The following is a 26,167-nucleotide window of genomic DNA, read 5'->3' on the forward strand; positions in this document are numbered from 1 at the left end:
GGTGATTCCCCTAGAAGTCCTTTTATTGTTGAAAATAGTTTTCGCTATCCTGGGACTTTTGCTATTCCAAAGGAATTTGCAAATTGCTCTTTTTAACTCTATGAAGACTTGAGTTGGAATTTTGATGGGAATTGCATTGAATTTGCAGATTGCTTTCACCAAGGTGGCCATTTTACTATATTAATCCTGCCAATCCATGAGCATGGGAGATCTTTCCATCTTCTGAAATCTCTGATTTCTGTCTTCAGAGACTTGAAGTTTTTGTCATACAGATCTTCCATTTGCTTGGATAGAGTAACACCAAGGTGTTTTATATTACTTGTGACTATTGCAAAGGGTTTCATTTCCCTAATTTCTTTCTCAGCTTGTTTATCCTTTGAGTGGAGGAAGGCTACTTTTTTATTTTATATCCAGCCACTGTGCTGAAGTTGTTTATCAGGTTTAGGAGTGCTCTGGTGGAATTTTTGGGGTCGCTTAAGTATACTACCATATCTGTAAATAGTTATATTTTGACTTATTCCTTTGGAATTTGTATCCCTTTGACCTTCTTTTGTTGTCTAATTGCTCTGGACTTCGAATCCTATATTGAAGGATTCTATATTGAAGTCTATAGGTGTCTAGTCTCTGATTATAATGGGACTGCTTCAAGTTTCTCTCCACTTAGTTTGATGATGGCTACTGCTTTGCTGTATATTGCTTTTACTATGTTTAGTTATGGGTCTTGAATTCCTGATCTTTCCAAAACGTTTATCATGAAAGGGTGTTGGATTTTGTCAAATGCTTTCTCAGCATCTAATAAAATGATCATTTTTTCCCTTTGAGTTTGTTTTATATAGTGAATTATGTTGATGGATTTCTGTATATTGAACCATCGCTGCATCCCTGGGATGAATCCTACTTGATCATGATAGATGGTCATTTTGATGTGTTCTTGGATTCTGTTTGTGAGAATTTTGTTGAGTATTTTTGCATCGATATTCACAAGTGAAATTGGTCTGAAGTTCTATTTCTTTGTTGGGTCTTTGTGTGGTTTACATATGAGCGTAATTGTGGCTTCATAGAACGAATTGGGTAGTGTTCCTTCTGTTTCTATTTTGTGGAATAGTTTGAGGAGAACTGGAATTAGGTCTTCTTTCAAGGTCTGATAGAATTCTGCACTAAACCCATCTGGTCCTGAGCTTTTTTTGGTTGGGAGACTATTAATGACTGCTTCTATTTCTTTAGGGGATATGGGGCTGGTTAGATCATTAATCTGATTCTGATTTAACTTTGGTACCTGGTATCTGTCTAGGAAATTGTCCATTTCATCCAGGTTTTCCAATTTTGTTGAGTATAGCTTTTTGTAGTAGGATTTGATGATGTTTTGGATTTCCTCAAATTCTGTTGTTATGTCTCCCTTTTCATTTCTGATTTTGTTAATTAGGATACTATCCCTGTGCCCTCTAGTGAGTCTGGCTAAGGGTTTATCTATCTTGTTGATTTTCTCAAAGAACCAGCTCCTGGTTTGGTTGATTCTTTGAATAGTTCTTTTTGTTTCCACTTGGTTGATTTTAGCCCTGAGTTTGATAATTTCCTGTCATCTTGAATGTATTTACTTCTTTTTATTCTAGAGCTTTCAGGTGTGCTTTCAAGCTGCTAGTGTAAGCTCTCTCCAGTTTCCTTTTGGAGACATTCAGCACTATGAGTTTTCCTCTTAGCACTGCTTTCATTGTGTCCCATGAGTTTGGGTATGTTGTACCTTCATTTCAATTGAATTCTAAAAAGTCTTTAATTTCTTTATTTTTTTCCTTGACCAAGTTATCATTGAGTAGAGTGTTATTCAGCTTCTATGTGTATGTGGGCTTTCTGTTGTTTTTGTTGCCATTGAAGACCAGCCTTAGTCTGTGATGATCTAATAGGATGCATGAGATTATTTCAATCTTTTTGTATCTGTTGAGGCTTGTTTTGTGACCAATTATATGGTCAATTTTGGAGAAGGTACCATGAGATGCTCTTGCGCGCACCCGACTGGCCAGCAAGAACGACGCTGCAACAGGATCCTTCTGCACACGTGTATTGGGAGAGCTTGATTGCAGAGGCGAAGAGATCCCAAGCCCAGAACTGGTGCCGCTTATATAGGCCTAGGAGAGGCATGTCTCACACCCGGATTGGTTGTGCTTGGGTTATGCTTACCACCTCATTTGCATGCCTACATCTGATTGGTTAACTTCTCTCTCATCTGATTGGTTAACTTCTCTCTCGTCTGATTGGTTAACTTGTCTCTCATCTGATTGGTTAATTTTGGTTAATTCTCAAAACCTCATCATGGCAAAAAGAACTTTACTGCCTATGTATCCGTGGTGGCCAACAGTAGCCAGCACCACCCTGCAATGGCACATGTGGCTTCCCACAAGGTCCTAAGAAGAAGATATATTATTTTGCTTTAGGATGAAATGTTCTATAAATAACTGTTAAATCCATTTGGTTTGTAACTTCTGTTAGTTTTACTGTGTCTCTGTTTAGTTTCTGTTTCCATGATCTGTCCATTGATGAGAGTGAGGTGTTGAAGTCTCCCACTATTATTGTGTGAGGTGCAATGTGTGTTTTGAGCTTTAGTAAAGTTTCTATTATGAATGTTGTTGCCCTTGCATTTGGAACATAAATGGTCAGAATTGAGAGTTCATCTTGGTAGATTTTTTTCTTTGATGAGTATGAAATGTCTTTCCTTGTCTTTTTTGATAACTTTTGGTTGACAGTTGGTTTTATTTGATATTAGAATGGCTACTCCAGCTTATTTCTTGGGATCATTTGCTTAAAAAATTGTTTTCCAGCCTTTTACTCTGAGGTAGTATCTGTCTTTGTCACTACAAAATACAGGTGTGTTTCCTGTATGCAGCAAAATGCTGTGTCCTGTTTATGTATCCAGTCTGTTATTCTGTGTATTTTTGGGAGGGAATTGAGTCCATTGATGTTAAGAGATATTAAGGAAAAGTAATTGTTGCTTCCTGTTATTTTTGTTGTTAGAGATGGGATTGTTTGTGTGACTATCTTCTTTTAGGTTTCTTGAAAGAAGATTACTATCTTGCTTTTTCTAGGGTGTAGTTTCTCTCCTTGTATTGGAGTTTTCCATCTATTGTCCTTTGTACAGATGGATTTATAGAAAGGTGTTGCATATATTTGGTTTTGTCATGTAATATCTTGACATCTACGGTATTGAAATTTTTTCTGGGTATAGAAGCCTGGGCTGGCATTTTTGTTCTCTTAGGATCTGTATGACATCTGCCCAGGATCTTCTGGCTTTTAGAGCCTCTGGTGAGAAGTCTGGTGTAATTCTGATAGGTCTCCTTTATATGTTACTTGACATTTTTCCCTTACTACTTTTAATGTTCTTTCTTAGTTTATTTCATTTGATGTTTTGATTATTATGCGACAAGAGGAATTTCTTTTTTGGTCCAGTCTATTTGGAATTCTGTAGGCTTCTTGTATGTTCATGGGCATCTCTTTCTGTAGGTTAGGGGAGTTTTCTTCTATAATTTTGTTGAAGATATTTACTGGCCCTTTAAGTTAGGAATCTTCACTCTCTTCTATACCTATTATCCTTAAGTTTGATCTTCTCATTGTGTCCTGCATTTCCTGGATGTTTTGGGTTAGGAGTTTTTCATTTTGCATCTCTTTGTGTTTTCTATGGTATCTTCTGCACCTGAGATCCTCTCTTCTACCTCTTGTATTCTGCTGGTGATGCTTGCATCTATGACTCCTGATCTTTTTCCTAGGTTTTCCATCTCTAGGGTAGTCTCCCTTTGTGATTTCTTTATTGTTTCTATTTCCATTTTTAGATCCTGGATGGTTTTGTTCAGTTTACCTGTTTAGTTATGTTTTCCTAGAAGTCTTTAAGGGATTTTGTGTTTCCTCTTTAAGGGCTTCTACCTGTTTACCTGTATTCTCCTGTATTTCTTTAAGGGATTTATTCATGTCCTTCTTAAAGTCCTCTATCATCATCATGAGATGTGATTTTTAAATCTGAATCTTGCTTTTCCTGTGTGTTGGAGTTTCCAGGACTGGCTCTGGTGGGAGAACTGGGTTCTGACAATGCCAAGTAGCCTTGGTTTCTGTTGCTTAGGTTTTTGCACTTGCCTCTTGCCATGTGGTTATCTCTGGTGTTAGTTGGTCTTACTGTCTCTGACTGGAGCTTGTCTCTCCTGTTGTCCTGTGAGCCTGCGATCTTAGGTGTGTCAGCACTCCTGGGGAGACCAGCTCTCTCCTGGGCAGAATTTGGGTGTGGAGGGCTGTGTGACAGCCTTAGCTCTGGGGCACAGATGGAGACCAGAAGCATCCTGTCCTCTTAAGTGTTTCTATCACCAAAAATGTCCTTGTGCATTAAGGATTCCCTGTGATTTGTGTGAAGAAATTAAAGAAATGAGCAAGTCAGTTTTGGCATCTTCTTTTCTGGGCTGAAAATAGTCTATTAAATATTTTAGAAGGCATGACTAGGAAAACACACTCTAATTTCAGGCTTTCCAGAGAATTTTCCTGAATTCTTTCTGGAGGCACCCTCATCCACCCAATGATAGCAAGTCTCCTCATCCTGGATCACCCAGTGATAGCAAATCAGCAGCCTCCTCTGCTGACCCTCTTTCTAGCTTCCCTTGGTCCTGAGCTCAGTTGAGTGATTGACTGTTTCCTAAAAGGCAAAAAGGAGTGCAAAAACATCTTACAATGCTAAAGCTGCCTTTTCTAGAAGGCAAATCCTGGACTGGGCCCAAAGGGAAGGAACCTAGACTAGTCAAAAACAATTACAGATTGTCTTTTCTCAGTATACAGCAATACAAAACAACTGAAACAATTTTATTGCACTAGAAGAACAGTTTGTGTCCAGAACATTTATTAAAAAGAAAAAAAAAAGCTGCTTTAGTACCTTTGAGTCTTAAGTGAAATCTCTTGAAATTCTTATATTTTTCTCTTCTATTTTCTCTGACTTTAATAGTTTGAAATATAATTTTGAAGATGAATCTGTGCATGGCCATTCCAGAGGATGGAAGCACAAGATCTGAAAGTCTTTTTGAAAATCTACTAACTCGCTGTGGAGGGATGCAGGTGTGACTGAGTTCACATTAGCTCCTGCTTTTCAAGCTCTATCTGGAGAGCTGAATGATTCTTCCCTCTATTCTCCTCAGATTCTGTGTCTAGAGGCATTATATATTTTGGGAAAGAGTGTAAAGGTGTCAAATTAACTAGCAATTTGTGGAGTGACAGTTACATTAACAGGCTGAGTAAGCAACTCATAGTCAATATGAAAACTGACAAATTAGAAAGTGACTGTGGGAAGGTGTGATCTGCTGGTTAATTGAGGCAGTAAGTTACATGTCTTGTTTCTATTATAGCTTTTATTTCCTTTCCTTTTCCTGGGGAAAATCTCATGTGTTTCCTAGAAAACCAAACAAATCCAGAAAAAAAAGAAAGAAAAGAAAAGACAAGACAAGCTAGACACTAAAGGTGTGATCACATCCTTTTGTGGAAATTTGGCCTTCTTAAACTTTGCCAATTCTAAACTTTTAAAAAGCTATCTCCATGCAGATGAAATAAAGTGGAAATTTAAAGATTTTTGTTTTCCTTTTCTTTTATTAATGGGGAGGGGGGAGCAGAGGACAATGGTAATGTCTTCCTGAATCTCTCTTCACCCTATTTTTTGAGATAGGGTTTCTCACTGAACCTTAAACTAATTGAGCTGACTAGGTTGTCTAGCCAATGAACAAACTTCAGAAATTGATTCTCCCAGCTCTGCCTCCACAGCTAAAATTACTTGGCTTATATGTAGGTGCTGGATATCTGAACTCAGGTCCTTATACTTGTGTGCCAAGCACGTAACTGACTGAGGTATCTCCCCAGTTCCTCAAATATTTTAGTTTCAATGCTAGATTCTGAGATGCAAAATTACAAAGAGTAAAGAAAACAATTCTTTTAAACATAGTCTCTATTGAATTGTGGCTTTAGATTGGTCTGCCTGAGCCTTCTGAGTGCTAGAGCTACAGGTATGGACCAACATACCTGCCTTAAGAAAAGTGTTTTTTAATAGAACATTTCAGCTACCACAAGAAGTAGAGATACTTTAAGTCAAAAAATTTCCTCAGTGGCCTGTGACTCCTGTGATGTTTAAAGCTTTTAGACTTACTGACTTGAAATACTTGACCTGGTACTTAGATTTTTTTCAGGCATTCCTATTTTTGGTGGTGGTGTGCCAGGAAACATTTGTGAACCCCAAAAGACCACCAAGGAGTTGATTCCAATGCAATCGCATTAGGGTCTCTTTATTCAAGTTCGAGCTTGGTCCACATGCAAGAGATTGGGAGGGGGCAGCCCTAAGGTTAGTTTGAGGCAAGCATTTATAAAGACAAGAAGGGTTATCTAACCAAATAGTACACATGGAGTGACCCATGGCTCCAGCTGCATAAGTAGCAGAGGATGGCCTTATCAGGCATCAATGGGAAGAAAGGCCCTTGGCCCTGTGAAGGCTCAATGCCCCAGTGTAGGGGAATTCCAGGGCCAGGAAGTGTAAGTGGGTGGCTTGATGAACATGAGGAGGGGAGAGGGTTTCCTGAGGGGAAACGGGGAAAGGAGATGACATTTGAAATGTAAATAAATAAAATATCCAATTTTAAAAATCTAAAAACGTGGGGGGGGGATATCTCTCCTGGCACACCTCTGATTGGGAGTGAGAGGGGGAGCATTATGGCCTTTAACATAATTGACTGGTGCTGGAAGCCAAACCATAAACTTAACTACTGAGTTTTTCCTGATTGATGGTTATAGGAAGTGAAGTGGCAGGGACAGGCTTGTAACCTGGGGATGCAGATTTGTTAGGGAATAACCTGGAAACTGGTGCTAGACAGAAGTCTTGTTGGAGGGTAAACTGACTGGTCTGTTAGTTAATTTGAACTCAACCTTAGGTCAAGTTCTCTAAGATGAAGTCTGAACTCAAAAGAGCTGGTCTCTCAGTGGTGGATGGGTTGAAGCAGCAAATGGCTAAGCATCATTTCTTTCCTGACTAGGCAGTGAAAAAGCTCTTTGCACAGACAGACGGTTAGACAGTCACCTTTAGAGGAGTTGATATGAAGAGATGGTAAAAGATATTTTCCCCCATGTTTCAACTTTCAGGAGGGTATCAGTTTGATAGGAAGGCCTGAAAGTGGGCTCGAACAATGGAGGCATCGGTACTGAGCCCCACATCCTGGGAGAAACGAAGGGCCTGGTTACGACAGAGTCGTAACTGGCAAACCCAGGTCCTGGAAGAGGAAGCAGCAGCAGCTCTGCAGGATGCACTGGATCCCGAGCCTTCCAGCCTAGATGATGTTTTCCAGGAAGGTAAGAAAATGCTGAATGTTACATAGATGTCCACTGTATCTTGCACAAATTTGCACAGGATGGCTATAGCCTCTACTTAGAGTAGAACCTTACAAAGTCTCATTATGACTCTTTACAATGATTGTAAGGGAGAGATATAGTATCATATGATACATGAATTATATGAGGCAGCTATAGGCATATATGGTTGGGAAACAAAAAGGGACACCTTTATATCCTTCTGTATGAGTCAAGGAACAGAACAGGGTTTGTCTGTGAATTAAGTGTGTGTAACAAGACTACAAATAGTTTATACCCAGATTTAGGTTGCAACTTTGACACAAGTGACCTTTGAGAAATTTCTCTGAAGATTTTTCAGACTCAATGAAGTAGTTGTCCTTTTTCCAAAAGCCCATGTCATCTGATGTTCAAAGAGAAATACCAGAGATGTAGTCTGAAACAAAGACAGTAAAACCATCCTTGTTTATTTGTTAGAAAAATAAAGCACAGGGCCATCCCTTTTGTGATTTTTCTTCCTTTTCTTTTCTTTTCTCTTCTTTTCTTTCCTTTCCTTTTCTTTCCTTTTCTTTTCTTCTTTTATCCTTTTTTTCTTCTCACTGTTTATTTTTGGGAAAGAAACCATCCCTTTTCCCAAATTTTGAGAAAAGGAAGTAGAAAGCATGGTAGTCTGTACACTGGGAACTTTCTGAAGTCTACAAAAAAAAGGAGACATGTCCAACATCTTTATATATGAGTACATTCCTTTTATATGCATGCAGGCGCGCACACATATACACACACACACACACACACACACACACAACCACCATGGGTAAAAGGGTCATGCTGTGGCTTGTGTAAGGACAACTTGCAGTATGCCTGAGTTAAATAGGGAGGTGTAGTTTTTTTTGGTTCCCACAGTCATCCAATGTCTGCTTTTTCTAGGGAATCCAATCAATAAGATCGAGGACTGGCTGCAGGGCTGTGGGTAAGTGCTCAAAAGCAAAGATGTGGCTGGCCGATGGCTGTGATGATGGACATGGTCCCTATGAACTCAGAAGCAAGGAAGGTTTGCTGTACAGACATGATGAAGAGATTTGGTACTTGGGTCAGTTGGTAGTCCAAGCTGTTGGACAAATGAAACTTGAGGCTGAGATGATGTTCAGTAGGAAAGTTGAGAATCCAGGAAAGATTTGGGCTAGAGCTAAGAGAAAATGGAACTCTGCATCTACTTAGAATCACAGGCATGAGTGGTAGGTCCCTCCCATTGGCTTTCCCCATACTACAGTTTTATATGATATGTCAAAAAAAAAAAAAAAAAAAGAATAGATGGAGGTAGATCATTCCTCCTCAGGAACAGAGCACAACAGGGACTCAGGGGCTACAAAACCATGAGGAGTTCAGAGGCTTTAAAGTATATTGCTTGTTTTCTCTAAAGTGCTTTAAAATATAAGGCTCTCCTGAAATTCCACCAGCCTGTACCATTTTAGACTCAGTCTCCTTGGACACAGGGTAGCTTCTGTGACCTAGTTATGTCTGAGTCTTCTTGTAAGAGTGACTTCTAAGATGTACAACTTCTGCCTACTCCTTATTTTCCATCCAGGAACGTCTCCAGGCTTATATAACCTTTAATCTAAACTCATCAATTAACTGACATAAATAAACCCACACTTGCTTATTTGGCAGGAAATAAATAGTACTGAATAATCCAGGGCTGTTTATTTTAGTCTGCCTTGAATGGCAGTGCCAAGAAGTACTTATTTTGTGTTTTTTCCAGTTGTTTAAAAAAGGTGTGGCATTTCTTACCCTAATCTTAGACACAGTTCATTGAATGTAAAAGACAGCCTTCCAGTGGTGGAAGGTGACGATGGTTTGCAGGGTTTGATGAGAAACCATGATGAAAAGTCCTGGTGCTACACTAGACCCATTTCTTCAGAATGAGTTTCACACCCCCTCCCTTGGGCCCTCCTTATTACCAAGTTTCCTTGAGTTTGATGATTGTAGCATGGTTATCCTGCACTTTATGGCTAACGTTCACTTATAAGTGAGTACACATGTCTTTCTAGGTCTACATTACCTCACTCATGATAATGTTATTAAGTTCTATCCTTTAGCCTGCAAATTTCATGATGTCTTGCTCCACATCCTTGCCAGTGTGTGCTGTCCCTTGAGTTTTTGTTCTTCACCATTCTGAAAGGTGTAAGATGGAAACTGAGTCATTTTGAGTTGCAGTTCCATGATGACTAAGGACGCTGAGCATTTCTTTAAGTGCTTTTGGACCATTAGAAATTCTTCTGTTGAGAATTCTCTGTTTATCTCTGTACCCCATTTTTTATTTGGGTTATTTAGTTTGTTGGTGTCTAATTCCTTGAGTTCTTTATATATTTTGCGTATCAGTCCTCTATTGGATGTAGGGTTGGTGAAGATCTTTTCTTATTCTGTAGGCTGCTGTTCTGTCCTATTTGTGTGTGTTGTTGTTGTTCTTGAGTGTGTGTTCTTGTGTGTGTGTGTGTGTGTGTGTGTATTCTATCCTATTGATGGTGCCCTTAATCATGCAAAAGATTTTCAGTTTTATGATGTACTATTTATTAATTGTTGGTCTTAGTGCCTTGCTATAGGTGTTCTGTTCAAGAATTTGTCTCCTGTGCCAATGTGTTTAAGTCAGTTTTCCACTTTCTCTTCTGTTAGAGGTACTGTGTCTGGTTTTATGTTGAGGCATTTGATCTACTTTGACTTGAGTTTTATGCAGGGTGATAGATATGAGTCTACTTGTATTCTTCTACATGGAGACCAGCACCATTTGTTAAAGATGCTTTCTTTTTCCCATTGCTCTTTGTCAATTATCAAGGTACACAGGTTTATTTCTGAGTCTTCAGTTCCATTCCATGGATCAACCTGCCTGTTTTTATTCCAATACCATGTGACTTTTATTACTATTGCTCTGTAGTATAGCTTAAAATCAGGGATAGTGATATCTCCTGAAGTTCTTTTATTGTACAAGATTGTTTTAGCTATCCTGGGTTTTTGTTTTTCCATATAAAGTTTAGAATTACTCTTTCAAGGTCTGTAAAGAATTGTGTTGGAATTTTGATGGGAATTGCATTGAAACTGTGGATTGCTTTTGGCAGGATGGTCATTTTTTACTATGTTAATCTTACTACTGATCCATGATCATGGGAAATCTTTCCATCTTCTGATATCTTCTTCAATTTCTTTCTTCAGCAAGTTAATGTTCTTGATGTAGGAGATATCGGGAAGGCTTGCCTAACCTGGATGTTCCTGGTGCAGCAGGCCTACAGTGAGCAAACTTGTGCTGGGCAATGGAATTCAGTGGGTCATGCATGTCTTAGAAAAGCTGGGCATACCCCAGGCGACATGGCCAGCAGGGAATTGGGAGCAGCAGGAAGGGTCTGACCTGGATGCTCCTAGTGTAGCAGGTCTGGTGAAGGCAGGCTACAATGGAGATGAGGAGGGTAGCACACAGTTCCATTTTTCTATGTTTTAAAAGAATTTCAGTATTTAACTTTTTAAATATGCTATAAAGAAGCCTGCAAATTTTCTTACTTTTGCTCTTGAAGGGCAATTATTATGCATTGAAAGCATTTCCAATTTTCTTTTTTTATTATCCTTTATATCTTTGCACTATATTCATGCTCTGTATGTGGATGTTTCAGTTAACAACAAGCTACGTACGGTCCTCTAAGGTTAATTATCAGGTAACATGTAGGTAGAGCTCACATACTGACTATAAAGTCCAGTGTTCAAAGGCTCAATCCAAGCTGATTCTCAAAAACAGCCAATAAAATACCTTCCAGATTACAACCTGATAACTATAGGGTGAGTATATTATATTTAGGTAGTAATAATGAAATTTGTTTTTGCAGAAATTAGAATTTTAACCAGTCATTTTAATGTAAATCTTATTGAAATGTAGCATATAAATCAACAGCATTTTAACTTTACTTTAAAGCATATTAAGTATAATATTTTTACTGAAAAAATAAATTAGTATGAGTTAATACTGTTGAATGAATTTTCACAGAACATTACCAGCATTTTAAAAGCCTTTTTAAAATTTTGGTCATTTTCCATTCATTCTTCTGCCTTGCAAGATAATCAATATCTTGACATAACATCATACACAAGTTATGGTATTTTCTGAACTGTTCTCTTTGGCTTTATATTATTTATAATGTTCATCTATGCATTTTTGTAAATCCATCAACCTTTTTTTTATTGTGCAGTATTAATTTACACACTTATAACATTTTTTTCACTTTCAAATAATTAGAGATTCTTTGGCTTTTTCTCTGGCTTATTTTGACTAGTTTTCTTTTGCTGAATATATACAGACATTTCTATTGAGTGTAAAAGTGAAATAATATTGTTTTAATTGTAATTCTGATGATAGTAAATACACTGAAGAAATTGCTGCTCTAATCCAAAATCTTCCAAAATATGAAACTTTTAAATGCTAGAGTGACATCATATGTAGAAAATTCTACTCTAGCCTCATGTGTGTAGTGGTAGATATTTAATCTGTTTTATGTTCCTGGCAAGTGTGCATGCCTCCTCTACACCCACCCAAGTGTTTTGGATTCACAAATGAAAGACACATACCTGTATTCTTATTTTTAATATGTCCTAGGCAGCTGCTGAGCCACTTTTTAACTCCACATGACTAACACACACTCCCCTCTGGTATTCCTGAGTTATTATTTACTAAATCTATATTTCACCTTTGCTGCCCTGGACCCTGCTGGGCAGCCCACTTTCCCCTTGTACCTACACTTCAGCTGTCTTTCCCTCCTGTTCCTTCTGTGTGCTCCATCACCCACGTCCTCATCATGACAGAATCCCCTCTTCCTCCTTCCTCAGTCCCTTCCTGGGAATCCTAAAAGTCCCACCTCTGTCTCCCTGTCCTCCCTATTGACTGCCAGTAACTTTATTAACCAGTCAAAAACCATCTGGGGACAGGCTTCCTTTAGTCCTGTAAACAGGTTTTTGGGTAACGTAGTTAACATGAGAACACAAGCTGCTACTTATGTAATAGGTAACAGTTGAAAGGCAGGCACTTTGTATAAAATATTATATAAAGTGACTGTGACTTTTTAGACTTGATTCTCTTTCCCGAGATATATTATTATGCATATGTAAATATTTCAGTATGAAATAATATCTCCAATCTATTTTACCTCAACATCTTGAGCAAAGGATATTCAGCTTGTATGTTGCATTTATAACACAAGTATTAAATGTGATTATTATAATATTCTAATAGTAGATAACTACATTGGTAATCACTGGTTAATAGATTTTAAAAATAATTTATATTATCATGTTAATAAATATATGTAGTGTAATATGCAAAGTATTTCGGTACAATTATTTATTTAAAAGATTAGTACATATTAGTATGTTTAATTGGATTATAAATTATACATTCTTAATTAGATTGATATAATTTCATACCTTATGTATCTTTACACACAGTTTTATTATAACAAAATAACAATTCAAATTCAAGAAACCTAGTTGACATTTTTTCACTATTAATAGGAAGGTATTAGCTGAAGAATGCTAATATATGTGTTTAATTTTGTAAAATTGAAGCACAACTTTACAGATTCCCAGTTATGAGTCCATTTCCATTGTTGAATATCTAAGATACTTGAAGAGCCTTCAGGTTAAGTATACTGCCAGACACAGACAAAAGGGAAGTTTGACTTAGTACTAGCCCCATCAGATGCACTTCAGCCTTTTTCTTTGCTAACTCACTTTACCAACACTTCTTCACTTCAGACTCCACCTGAGGCTACATTCAAAGCATCAGGTATCACTTTGGGCTCCAAAACTCTCCATTCTAAAGAATCTTGAGAAATCAAGTACTTAAAACTCAAAACACATCAGTGCTTCAAATGGATGTAAATGATGATAAAAATCAAGGAATCCAGATTCCCTTTTGCGGTTCTCATTTTAAAAAGAATTTAGAAATAGACTCAAAAGAAAGCTTAAGTCCCATTTTATTAGAGTTTGAGGTAAAACCAACAGGACAGGCAAGCTAAAAATGACAGCTTTTTGGTAGATAAAGATAAAAAAGAGGAAGAGAAAAGGTAATTCCTTTTAAGAATTATTTCTTTTATTTTTGAGACTATAAGATGATTACATTATTTCTGCTTCCCTTTTTCCCTTAAACCATCTCATATAATCTTCCTTCCTCTCACTCAAATTCATAGCCTCTTTTTATATTAATTGTTACATACATATATACATACATAATATATATTAAATATAATATCATCAATCTGTAATGTTACTTGTATGTATGTTTTCAGGGCAGATCTTTGATATTGGATAACCATTTGTTGTGCTTCTCCCTGGAGAAAACTATTTTTCCCATTCTCAGCATTCCTTAGTTGCTGTAGCTCTTTGTGTAGGGTTGAGATCTCATGGGCTTCCCTCCATACACTTTGGCATGTCTATTGGTATTTTCCTTGTTCAGTTCATGTTTAGGCAGTCATGTTAATGAGATATTATGTGTGTAGCTTTTGAAATTTCTAGGAGATACAATCTCACAGAAAACTCCCTGTTCCTCTGGTTCTTACAATCTTTGTACCCCATTTCTGAGCCTTGGGTGTAGAAGTTGTGTTGTAGATATATCAGTTGGAACTGGGCTCCAAAACTGAGCATTTTTTTTCATTAATTTATTTATTTTTCACTTTATAGCCCTATCACAGCCCCCCTCCCTCCTCTTCTCTCAGACCCACCCTCAGACTCTCCTCTCCCCTGCCCTGCACTCCTCATTTCCCTTCTCTGAGAAGAAGGAGAGCCACTACCCCACCACCACGCCACTACCATACCAACCTGCCCTGGCACATTAGGTCACCTCAGGACTAAATGAATCCTCTTCCAGGGAGGGCAGACAAGGAGGACCAGCTAAGGAGAAGGGATCTGAAGGCAAGCAACAGCATCTGAGTCAGAGACAGCCCCTGCTCCAATTGTTAGAGGACTCACATGAAAACCAAGCTGCACATCTGATATATATGTATAGGGGGCCTAGATCCAGTTTATGCATGCTCTTTGGTTGGTGGTTCAGTCTCTGAGGGCCCCCATGGGCCCAGGTTAGTTGGCTCTGTAGATTTTCTTGTGGTGTCCTTGACCCCTCCGGTTCCCTCAGTTCTTACCCCTCTCCCAACTCTTTCACAAGATTCCCAGAGCTCTGCCTAATGTTTGGCTGTGGGTCTCTGCATCTGTTTCCATCAGCTGCTGGATGAAGCCTTTCCTATGACAGATAGGCTCCCATCTGGAAACATAGCAGAGTTTCATTAATAGTATCAGAAGTAGGCTCTCTCCCATGGGGTGAATCTCAAGTTGGGGCAATCATTGGTTGGATATTCCCTTAATCTCTGCTCCATCTTTATCCTTGCACGTCTTTGTAGTCAGGGTTAGGGTTGAAGGTTTTTTGAGTTGGTTGATCAGATGTGGAGATAGCAGAGGCGGTGGCTGAGAGGGCTGGGAGAGAAAGAGAAAATCAGTGGGAGGACATCTCTGAGATAAGCCAGAAATCTGTGATTGGGGAGGTCACTGGAAGGATATGGGGATGAGCCTAGCTGAAAGCCCCTGAGGATATGGAGTTTGAAGTGGACACCTTCTGTAGCCAGGTAAATCTCTGCATTTTTATCTATTGCAGTTTTCTGCATTAGTCTCCATCTTTTGCAAAAAAAAAAAAGTTTCCTTGATGAGACTTGATGATTACACTTATCTGTGGAATTAAGGGTTAAAGTAATGGTTGTAGGTTCTACTTTATAATCTATGACTTCACTATTCCTGGGTTGTTTGTTGGATAGATTTCCATACCAGACATAACTTCCCTCTTTTCGAGCAGATCTTAAGTTGAAATAGAGAGCTATTGGATACTGCTAAGATATGTGTGACACTACTGCACTTTTAGGGTTATTCCACAATGCTGGTCCTTTTGCAATTCATAGACACTATACCCTGGTAGGAATGTAGGTTACTTTGAATTCTTTGGAAATTTGCCTGGCACCTTATTGTCCCATGAAAGCTAACCCTGAGGAGCTGTCAATTCCAGCAGGGACCTCTTAGTTCTCTTTTTGAAGTATGTGGTATCTTCAGCAGTAGGGATTTTCCTTACACTTCTGGGCAGGGGGAAAGCAAGAGCAATAGCAATAGTTTGTAATATTTGGGAATCTCATGAACAACCTTGACCAACAACTCAAAAGAGGGCTTCTCATGCTTGGTGTTGGAGTCTTTGTTAGATGGTCTTTGGCTCATGTAGGGAGCATTACCAGCCCAGATGAAAGAATTCCATTCAAACTATATACATATTTTTTTACATATACCTATATGTATTATAATTTTAAACATTTTATGTAGATAGTTAATATCTAGTACCTAAAGTATGATTCCTTGTAACTTTTCAGACATCCTTACTGTAGTTTTACCTTCCTCCTTCCTTTTTCTCTATTTGTCTGCATCCTCCCTTCCTAATTAGAGTCCTTCCCTTTTTTCCAATTTTCCCCATCAGGTCACTTGTACTCTGCTATTCCCATCACTATTGTTCCCACACACTTACCCCAGAAATGGTCCAATTTTACTTTCCTGATTTCTACAGTTATTCTAGGAAGTGTTTTTCCGATGGAAAATTTGGAATTAGGGTCCTCCAATGAAAGAGAACATGTGATAATTGTCTTTTGTGTTCTGAGTTACCTCACTTGATATGATCTTTTTCAGTTCCATCTATTTACCTGAAAATTTCATGATGTAATGTTTTTACAATTAAATGTCTTTTCAGCTATGATTCAAGAAAACTATTGTGTTCATTCACAGAAGTTGGCAAGCAGCTACAAGCTGGAGGGATTAGGCATATCAAGAATGAGTTAGGATACTCACAGCATCAGAGAAATCCTTCTTAGACTTTTGCCTGGTATCTGGGAAGAAGGGAAGAAGAAAGAAGAGGAAAAGTTACTATCTTCTTGAGTTATAACTCAAAAAAAAACATGCAAGCTTAGCAGTACAGTATGACAGAAGCTCTGTAAGAGAGTGCACTGTGGGTAGGCTTCTTCCCATCCCTTAGCATGTCCTCAAGTGAATCATAGTGGTCTTCTGGACAAATAATTGACAGGCCCATATGGAATAACTCTTAAGGAAAGAAATAATAGTATGCAATGCTCCAATCTTTGGGGGGAAATCAGAATATCCTATCTCCACTCAAGATCAGAGGAAGAACTGAGATTCTATTCCTTGATCAGGAAGAATTAACTTTCCCTTAATGGGCCTCAAAGCAGTCTTGATATCTCCATCTTTTGATATAACAATTTAAATCCTTAGAAGAGGCAGTTGTGGCAGTTTCCTTTCTAGGGTTTCTGGGGAAAGAAGTGGAGATCTAAAACTGATTATGAGGAAAGGGCTTTATTCTCTGTGGCCTCCAAAGGTGGTAATGCCTGAAGTAGTACTTAAAAATAAAGTGATAAGGTAAAACATAGATTAGACAAAAGAGCTCAAGAATCATGAAAAAGAATATAATGCTGTGGTTTTTTTTTTCTAGTTTCAACCCTCTACTAGTATTTCTGATTTTCATGATGGATGTGTGCATTCAACTTTCTGTGTTAAAGTAGTAAGAACCAACTTCACATTCTGAAAGATTCCAACCTGTGTTATTTCTTCCAGGAAGGGATTATTAAAGTTAGACATTTTGGGCGCTGGAGAGATAGCTCAAATATGAAGAGCACTGGTTGCTCTTCCAGAGGTCTTGCATTCAATTCCCATAAGCCATCTGTAATGGGATCCAATGCCCTCTTCTGGTGTGTTTGAAGATAGCTACGGTATACTCATACAAATAAAATAATTGTTTTTTAAAAAGGCATTTTCCCCATTGACTAGTGTAATTAGAATTAGACTTGACACATCACTGAATACATACATTACATTGCTGATTACAAAAGTTGTGTTGCTACTTAGAAAAAGTGATTTCTTAGAAAAAAGGTATGTTATGAAGTAATGGATTTTGTAACCTGAAATTTTTCACACCTTTCTTCTGTTAAAAGCTGTATCCAATAATTATATTATTCTTAATATATAAATTAAGAGAAGACAAGACTGGATCCCAGGTGCTTTGATCCCAGCTCAAAGCTCTTTTATAGATTACTTTGATCACCCATTTCAAACAAAGGGAATTTGTTTTGTTTATAAAACTACTGCTACTTTTCACTGTCTGTTATACTGATTTCCCATTGTTGTTCAGGTCAAGATGGTGAATGGGTGATAAAGTACTGTTGCGGCCCGACCCGCAGTCCGCAAAGCGAACGGTTCAACTGAGGATGGCAGTTCGAGCTGAAAAGAGAGGAAGCTAGACGGGGCGGGAGAAAGAACAAGGCCAAGACGATTTCATGTTCAAGGCCCCCCTTTACTAATTCCAACATTCAGTTATAAAGGAAGGGGGAGGGAACCCGATTTCCTGCCAAGTAACTCGGGGTCCAGTAGCAGGACAAACACGTGTGTGCCTCCAAGCAGCAAAACGACAGGGTCCAGCAGTGGGCGTGGCAGAACAAATAAGCAGGAAACTCCACCCTTGAGCAAGCAGGTTCCAGGGTGGGGGAAGGGAGACCACAAAGTAGCATTGTAAATTTTCAAAATATCTATCCAGGATGCAGTTTCTTCTGTTTCTTGAAAGATGTGATAGTCAAGCAATAACATGGATCCTGGGAAAGTAAAGAGATGTGGGTAGATATGGTGAACTGACAAAAGCCTGAAAATAACTGACATTTGTATACATTACATGGAAATTATGACATCATAAGTTGTCAAACTCTAGATATTAGATCACTAGGAAGTGACAGAAATTATGGTATAAAAAAAACTCTGTCCTATTATAACGTATTTCCCCAGTTTTGCTTCTGTGGTTTTTTTTTTCCTATTTTGATAAAGATTGCTTGAAGTTGGTTTTGCAATGATTCATCAAAGTGGCCATAACAATAGTAACACTTTTAGAAATAAAACACATTTCAATCTATGAACTTCTCAGTCAATTAACCACAGCCTAATTGTCTCCAATATAAAAGCAAATCCAGTAGTTCTGACTCTCATTGGAAAAGTATGTGAACATGTGGGGGACATATGAAGAAAGACAGTTGGAAATGTCATTGTATTTTTAGTTGTAGAGACACTGAAGAGGGACTTTCTGAAGAATCAGGGCAATCTAACTACAGTGGTGAGCTGTTCTTTTTTTTTTTTTTTTTCTATTTGGATGCTGTGCAATGTGCTCTCACACTCTCTGTCTCTCACTGTGTCTCTCTCTGTGTCTCTGTCTCTGTCTCTGTGTGTGTGTGTGTGTGTGTGTGCTTCTGTGTCTGTGTTTTTATATATCCACATTCATATTTACACTTGAAAATGAGTGTCTTTAGCTTCTGAAAAATACCATTTGTTATAGAACAGTCTAGAAAGTACAAATGGAAATACTACCTCAAAGCAAATGTTCCCTAATATTCAGAATTTACCTGTTAGCTGTTGCTTTGCTAATAGCTGCTATTAGAGAATAACCTCGAGAACTATGTACATTTATATTTGTTTATCCCTAAGTGTACTCAGACACCCTCATGTGTTAACTACTTAGTAGAAAATTGTGCACATGATTATAGGTGACAAAATACACAGATCAAACCATGACAGTGATTGCTGATGTAAAGCCTGGGGGAAGCTTTGTGAATATGTAAATATCTAGCACATTTGTGTAGTTATGTGAATCTAAGGACATGTTCAAGTGTGCTGTGTGTATGTGTGTGTGTTGTGTTGTGTTCTGCCTTTATTTTCTGCAACTTTTGTGTGATTTTATTTTTGGTAGGGTACTCTAGCCATGGGACAAGCTTTGAAGATGACTTGAGTCTTGGAGCAGAGGGTGAGTGGCTCAGCTGTGTGATGTTGGGATCAGTACAGAGAGGGTCACATGGTATGATGTAAGGATAGGGTGGAAGGAAAACTTAAAGAATCAGGGTTTCTCTGGGGTCCTATCTAGATGGAGAGAATAGGTTGGGTTTCTAATTTGTTTTGATATATGATAAACACAGAAAGTACTCCAGATTTAGAAATATTTCTTAACCTGCTTATAATGATTCCTGACAGTCTTTGCATGGTGCTTCGAGACTATATCAAAGCACTATAATATTTGCTATATACTTACCTTTGTGACTTCTTTTCCTTATTAGAAGCTCAAAGAACCAAAGAAGTTTAAGAGCTTCTTGCTCCTTTTTCTCCTACTTCATTTTTATATTGGGTATCAGACCCAGTGACCCATCCTGCTAGGCTCTATCACTGAGCTACATCCCCACCCCTGAGAAGAAGTTTTAAGAGGCATATTTGATGCAGGAGGATAAGGACTTAAAAGATAGGACTGTCTCTCCCCAGTGTCTCCAGATACTTTTAAGATAGGCATGTGATGAGCAGGAAAAGGATCCTAAAGATCAGAGTGATACTGACCCTCAGGTCAGAGTCTCTTGACTAGACTTCAAGTTCAGACTACTAGCAAAGTGTTCTCTGACATGTCTGTTGCACTTCTTAGGCTATGTTTGTTCCCAAACTCTGTACCACTGAGTAAAACAGTGGCACTATTTTATGGATAGAAAAAGAGCAGGTGTGCTTTCAGCTTTCCTTTCTAACTTGTTTTTGCCTTTCTGTTTCTATCCAAGCCACATTACTGTCTACCAATGGAAACCTCTTCTCTAGGTAAGTATGAAGTTTAGGCAGTTTGAATGATATCATCCAAGGGGACAACGAACTAGATGAGGTTACAGAGTCAGAAATTTTAAGGAAAAATAAAAAACACACAGTAAAGAGGAAGGCTTTTTTTTCCCCATAATTTATTTTATTCACTTTACATCCCCATCTCAGCCTTCCTTCTCTCCTCCCAGTCCTGCCCTTACAAATCTCTCCCCTATTATTCCCTTCCCTTCTCCTCAAAGAAGGAGAAACCCCTCTCGGGTACCACCCCACCCTGGGACATCTAGTCCCAGCAAGACTAGGCATATCAAGAGAAAGACTTTCTAACCAGGAGAGGGGAAAAGGCATAGTCTAGGTTTACTCAGCACAGAGAAAATACATCCAGTAGGGGGAGCTTAAGGTCAAGGCATCGATTAGAAATTGGAATTGAATGACATCACCTTTCATCTCTTTAGGAATTTCCTCCAGACACCCAGACTTTGCCAGTTACTTGATCTTGGCTCTAGTTTGGCTTCCAGCAGCATGACTGGTGGAACCAACAAAACCAGTTCAAGGTAAGTTTTAGAGGGTTAGTTTCATTGAGGAATGAGAAACTAGACTCTGCTTCCTGGAGCTTATATACATTTTCTATTTACAATCAAGAAATATGGTGATGTTTGTACCAAAATGAGGAAGGGGTGTAGAGGAACCTTCTTCTTAGAAATGGATACTATGTACAAAACATAGGAACCTCCTTCCACTGAACCTATACTCCAGGAGATGTAGTAAGAGTGCTATTACAGTAACTAGTTCAATAAACATCGTGTATTTTTTTAATTAACTAATTTGTTGGTAGAAGCAATACAATACAGTTAAGCCCAAGCATTAACTGCATGGAACTTGCAAAGCTGAGGCAAGGTCTGTCTTAGGATCTTAACCATTCCATAGAGTGGACAATATTCCCATGCAAATAAATCTAGAACAAGATGGAAAGTATTAGTGGGCTATAATAAAAGTGTCAGAAATTTGAGGACAAAATTTCAATTTGAGATGTGGTACTGAGACTTAACTTTTTCTCCATGAGGCTAACCCTACCTACATAAAATTCAATGAAATGGAAATGTATAGAAGTAAGATTCAGGTATTGTATTAGTCAGGGTTTTCTAGAGTAATAGAACTTATAGAATGAATCTCTCCCTATATATAGTGCCAAAAGCCTGCTGGCCTGCAGAGAGTAGAGGCAAGGCATAGAGTAGGACTCTGGTGTGGCTTTAAAGTCTGAGGGTCTCTGGAAGTTCTAGCTCTCTAACTGTACTGATATGTTGATAACTTCTAAAAAGTCCTTAAAATGTACTTCCTCTTTCTGAAGGTAAAAAGCTTTTGGCTTAGGCGATTGACACCTGTAGCCTAACAGCAAAGGAGAGTGAGGGAGGGCAGGGGGGCGTGTTAAATAATGTGGCCTTTGTTCTATCTCAGCAAGAATTGTGCAGCTCTTTTAGCTTGCTAGTTGGAAGTCCCTGGAAGAAAAAGGGACACTCTGAAAAGTGATTATAGTGTTTATTACTAAGTTGTAAAAAGTTTCTTATGAAAGCTATTGAAAAAAAGGGGGGGGAGCAGAAAAATCCTAAGTGAGGCAAGGGAAAAACTCTTTTTCTTGTCTCTTTGTCCTCAGTACTTATACATCTTTCAGGATACATGATCACATGGTAAAAAGTTCACCATAAGTTCCCACATAAAATCAAATCATAAATTGAAGTAGAAGTTTACAACAGAGAATGTTTACATGCATATCCATTAGGAGTAAGTATCTGGCTAAATATCCATCACCTGTCACAGTTCTACAGGTTCACTGAAAGTTAAAAACCATAACTAAGTTATTAGTAAAGTTTTGTATAGATAAACACAGTCAATATTTTATCTTCTGTCCAAGAACCTGTAATAAATCATTAGTACCCTTTTTTATGACCTTTGGTTAATTGTTTTACAACCTCTTGGAATGTGCTCTGAGTAAGAGAAAGTCTAGTTACTATCTAGAATCAATTAACTGGTGATACATGGGAAACTGACAGCGTTCTCATTGCAGTTTTGACTATCAGAAAATGATCTAATAGCAGTCCCACTATAAAAGAGCTTAATAATCACTGATATAATTTTAGTAATTCTTCTAGGATCATCATTAAGACTCCATTGTTGAAACAGTTATTGAACATAGATGTCAAGTTATTCAGAATAAGAGAATGCATGGCAGGGGGAGGGGCAGTACTTGATCTTCTCTGAAATAGCACTTCTCCAGATGAACAAAGTGCTAGAAAGAGCGACACCTCTCTAAATCAGGTATTGAATGTACCTGAAGTCTTTTACACTAATTGTTTAGTTGTCTCACAGAAACTTCTAAGGCAAGTACAGTGACAAACTCCAAAGAACATGGCAAAAACCAGATCTACAACAGTGTACAGTCAGGAACTGACAATGCAGGCATATTTCTTTACTCTGTATTGCTTTTCACCTGCAAAGAATTTTCATCTTCATTTATATTTGTTTCCAGCTGTAGAAATGGTTCAAAGCTCTATGCTAATTTTCTTTTATAAACAGAACTGGAATATACTTCCCTATGCCTCCAGACACAGAAATTAGGTTCAAATATTAACAGCTCTTTTCAAAGCTACAATACTATTAAGTATTGTTCTAGTCACTGTTCTGTAGCTGTGAAAAAACACCATAACACCATGACCAAAGCAACTCTTATTTAAAAAAAAACAAAAAACAAATGTTAATTGGGAGCTTGCTTACAGTTTCAGAGGTTTAGTCCATCATCCTCATGGTGGAGAGCATGGCAGCACGCATGGTGCCGAAATAGTTGTCTAGAGCTAAATCCTCTTCCACAGGCTGAAAGAAAGAGAGTCTAGGCCTGGCATGGGCTTTTGAAAACTCAAAGCTCACCTCCACTGGCATGCTTCCTCCAACAAGGTCACACCTATTCATTCTAATCCTTTCAAGTAGTAATACTCTCTAGTGACTAAGTATTCATATATATGAGTCTATGGGGGCCATTCTTACTCAAAACTTCACAGATATTATGAATTCACTGATGTCTCCAAGTTGACCTATGTACCAAAACTTCCTCTCTTCAGCATCTCAGAGATTCTGGATCAGGTACAAGAAGATGCAGAAGATATTCTTTTCAGCCTGGGCTTCGGGCACGAGAACCACAAAGACACATCTCGTATCCCTGCAAGATTTTTCAGCAACCCTTCTCAGGCCAAGGGCATTAACTTTCAGCTCTTCCTGAAGTCTCAGGTGCAAAGGATGGAGATGGAGGATCCCTGCCTGATGCTTGCTAGTGAGTGTTACTTTAGATCCATGCACGTTCTTTATCTTCCTCTCATCTGCAACAGCAGCTCCATACCCTATTTTTTCATGTCCTTTGCTTATTCCATTTTTATTTATGTTTTTCTAAAACTGGAGCACTTGGTGTCTGCTTTTTTTTCTCTTGAAAAAAAAATCTTCAGGAAGCCTAGTGCCATTACTATTTTGACTACTTTCTTTTTTTTTTTTTTTAACTACTCTTCTCCACCCCAATCCTTTCTACCACCACCCATCCCCAACACTAGATAAGAGAGAAAAGTTTAGAAGGTAAAGGGTGCATTGATCTTATTAAATGACTTCCTGCTGATTAGGGGCGTCAAGTTCCTTGGGGCAAGTTTGATCTTTGCCATCAGATAGCCATTTTCTCCTAATCTCTTTGCTCACAACCACTTGGCAAACCATAACAACAGCAACCAGCACCAGGAGTGGGAGCAGTAGCCTTGGGAGTGTGGCATTTATATAGCCTCTGAAGAGTTCCCAGAATTCCAAACATAAATTATCTTCAGCTGGTAGAATCACACCCCTGCCAGAGCACAAGACAAATTGCAGTTTACTGCTGTGAAAAATCTGAAGCAGTCCCATATCCCACATTTTGGAATAAACAAGAACATATTCACATAACATAACTGAATTTTTTAAGAAACCAAAATTCTCACTACACTTAGGCCTATTGATCTTCAGCTGAATCAAATCAGCACAAAATTCTTACTCTTAGACCATTTAAAATTTTTTTGTTGGGTTATTTACTGGAGATAGAAAGTCTGGAAGCCAAGAAAGGACCACTGAGTACCTGAACTCTAAATGGGAGGATCACCAGTGAATAAACTGGTATCTCTCTCTGAAATTAGAGCTTTGGGGAAGCTTTGGAGTGGACATGTTAAAAATGTAATTTGACGGGCTGGAGAGATGGTTCAATGGTTAAGAGCACTGACTGCTCTTCCAAAGGTCCTGAGTCAATTCACAGCAACCACATGGTGGCTCACAACCATCTGTAAAGGGATCTGATGCCCTCTTCTGGTGTGTCTGTAAACAGCTACAGTGTACTCATATAAGTAAAATTAATCTTTTTTTAAAATGTAATTTACCAATGAGCTCCTAGAGTCACCATCCTTATTTCTTATATTTAGGCCGGTTTAAGCAGGTGCAGACGCTGGCTGTCACTGCTGATGCTTTCTTCTGTCTCTACGCCTATGTGTCTAAGACACCTGTCCAAAAGTTCACACCATCCAACATGTTCTGGAATTTCGACCCAACTGATGTGCCATCCATCAGGATTCTGGCTCCAGAGCCTGAACCCTACTCACCCAGAGAACGTCTCAGGAGAGCAATCTCTAAAATGTGCCTGTATACAGGTTCCCGAGATCGGCTATCATCATCTTACAACAACCCCAAAAAGAACAGTTTGGATCAAATTGTGTGGAAAGTGATGGACAGAGTGAAAGGAGAGAAAATCGGTCTCCAGCAAGACCCTGAGCATAGGCAAGCCCTTGGGGAAGAGACTGTTCCACCAATACAAAAGACAAATCCATCTACTTCTTCCCTTCCATGTGTTTTCTACCCTAAAGAAGAAACACAGGGAGACATCTGCCATGCTCATGCTCTAGCAAGACCAGGTGCACAGTACCACATAGACTCTACACAGGTAAGGAGACAGCTGTGGGTTCTACAGGACATTAATGAGAAGCCACGTTCAGCTGAGAATGAGAGTCCATGGGAAAGAAAAAGCAAAGCAAGAAAGAACCTGTTTCAAAGGATTCCTTTGGACAAGAATATTAAGTCATTGAACTTGCCCACCATCCAGCAGAAACAAAACCAAGGACAAGCCAGACATGAGCTGACCAATCTTTAACTCAGCAGCTTCAGGATGCTTCAGATTTGGAGCAGGTGAGAGCTCAGTTTCTCATGAAATGTACATGTATTGGTTTTTTTAAATGTTTTTTCATATAAATGAAATTTTAAAAACTACACATTATTTAATAAAATATGTCTTTTGCCAAGGACCAGCCTCAGCATGGAGAGGGGCTCTGAAAGAAAGGGTGACTGGGAGCGGCGAAGACAAACAACTCGAAGTCAAATCGTGGATCCAAGCAAACAAACTGGGTTCTGCTTGATACAGCTTTTCCAGTCTGCTTCTCTCTATGTTCGGCTTTCTCTCTGGAGATTTCTCTGTCAATATTCTGCTTGCCTGCTACTCTAAGAGATATCCCTGTCCATGTTCTGCTTGCTTTCCTATCTCTCTGGCCATGTCTTGCTTGAGTGTGTGTGTGTGTGTCCATCCATTCATCTGTCTGTCTATCTGTACAAACACAGTGGGACAGGAAGGTTTTGGGTGTCCTGTTTTTTCATTAGTTATTTTCTTTGTTTCCTTTACAGCCTGATCATACCACCCCCCTCCCAATCCTACTCACACAATTCCTCTCCCCTATTAACCCCTCCTTCTCTTCAGAGTAAAGGAAGATTCTCTTGGGTACCACCTGCCCTGGCAAGAGGTAATCTCCCACTGAGACCCAGCAAGGCAGTCCAGCTAGGGGAGGGAATCTAATGGCAGGAGGCAGAGTCAAAGGCAGTCCCCACTCCAATTGTTAGGGGGACTAACATGAAGCTGCGAGTCTGCTACAAATGTGTAGGGGGCCTAGGTCTAGCCCCTGCATGCTCTTTGGTTGATGGTTCAGTCTCAGAGAGCCCCCATGGGCCCAGGTTAGTTGACTGTGTAGGTCTTCTTGTGGTGTCCTTGATCCCTCTGGTTTCCTCAATCCTATCCCTTTGGGTATCC

At 38.8% G+C, this 26,167-nt stretch overlaps 1 protein-coding gene and 1 long non-coding RNA gene across 4 annotated transcripts in view; one reads left to right on the forward strand and one right to left on the reverse strand.

Moving 5' to 3' along the window:
- Tespa1 (thymocyte expressed, positive selection associated 1) overlaps nt 1-25,266 on the forward strand; it is a 39,109-nt gene extending 13,843 nt beyond the window's left edge. The window contains exons 2-9 of the mRNA XM_021175048.3: nt 7,132-7,338; nt 8,263-8,305; nt 18,492-18,547; nt 19,178-19,231; nt 20,019-20,055; nt 20,505-20,603; nt 23,160-23,368; nt 24,522-25,266. Coding sequence (XP_021030707.1) covers nt 7,176-7,338; nt 8,263-8,305; nt 18,492-18,547; nt 19,178-19,231; nt 20,019-20,055; nt 20,505-20,603; nt 23,160-23,368; nt 24,522-25,243 — 1,383 coding nt within the window. The 5' untranslated portion in view covers nt 7,132-7,175 and the 3' untranslated portion in view covers nt 25,244-25,266. The remainder of the gene's footprint in view (nt 1-7,131; nt 7,339-8,262; nt 8,306-18,491; nt 18,548-19,177; nt 19,232-20,018; nt 20,056-20,504; nt 20,604-23,159; nt 23,369-24,521) is intronic.
- LOC115032115 (uncharacterized) overlaps nt 12,801-26,167 on the reverse strand; it is a 28,531-nt gene continuing 15,164 nt past the window's right edge. The window contains exons 3-5 of one of the 3 annotated variants that reach the window (XR_015048504.1): nt 17,907-18,038; nt 16,231-16,268; nt 12,801-14,829 (exon numbers count right to left, since the gene is read on the reverse strand). This is a non-coding gene — a long non-coding RNA (uncharacterized LOC115032115). The remainder of the gene's footprint in view (nt 14,830-16,230; nt 16,269-17,906; nt 18,039-26,167) is intronic. The other 2 variants (XR_015048506.1, XR_015048505.1) reach the window with 2 other exon arrangements.

The sequence above is a fragment of the Mus caroli genome, unplaced genomic scaffold (genome assembly GCF_978045245.1).
Source record: "Mus caroli unplaced genomic scaffold, Mus_caroli_1 scaffold_9, whole genome shotgun sequence".
In the NCBI taxonomy this organism is placed as follows: Eukaryota; Metazoa; Chordata; class Mammalia; order Rodentia; family Muridae; genus Mus; species Mus caroli.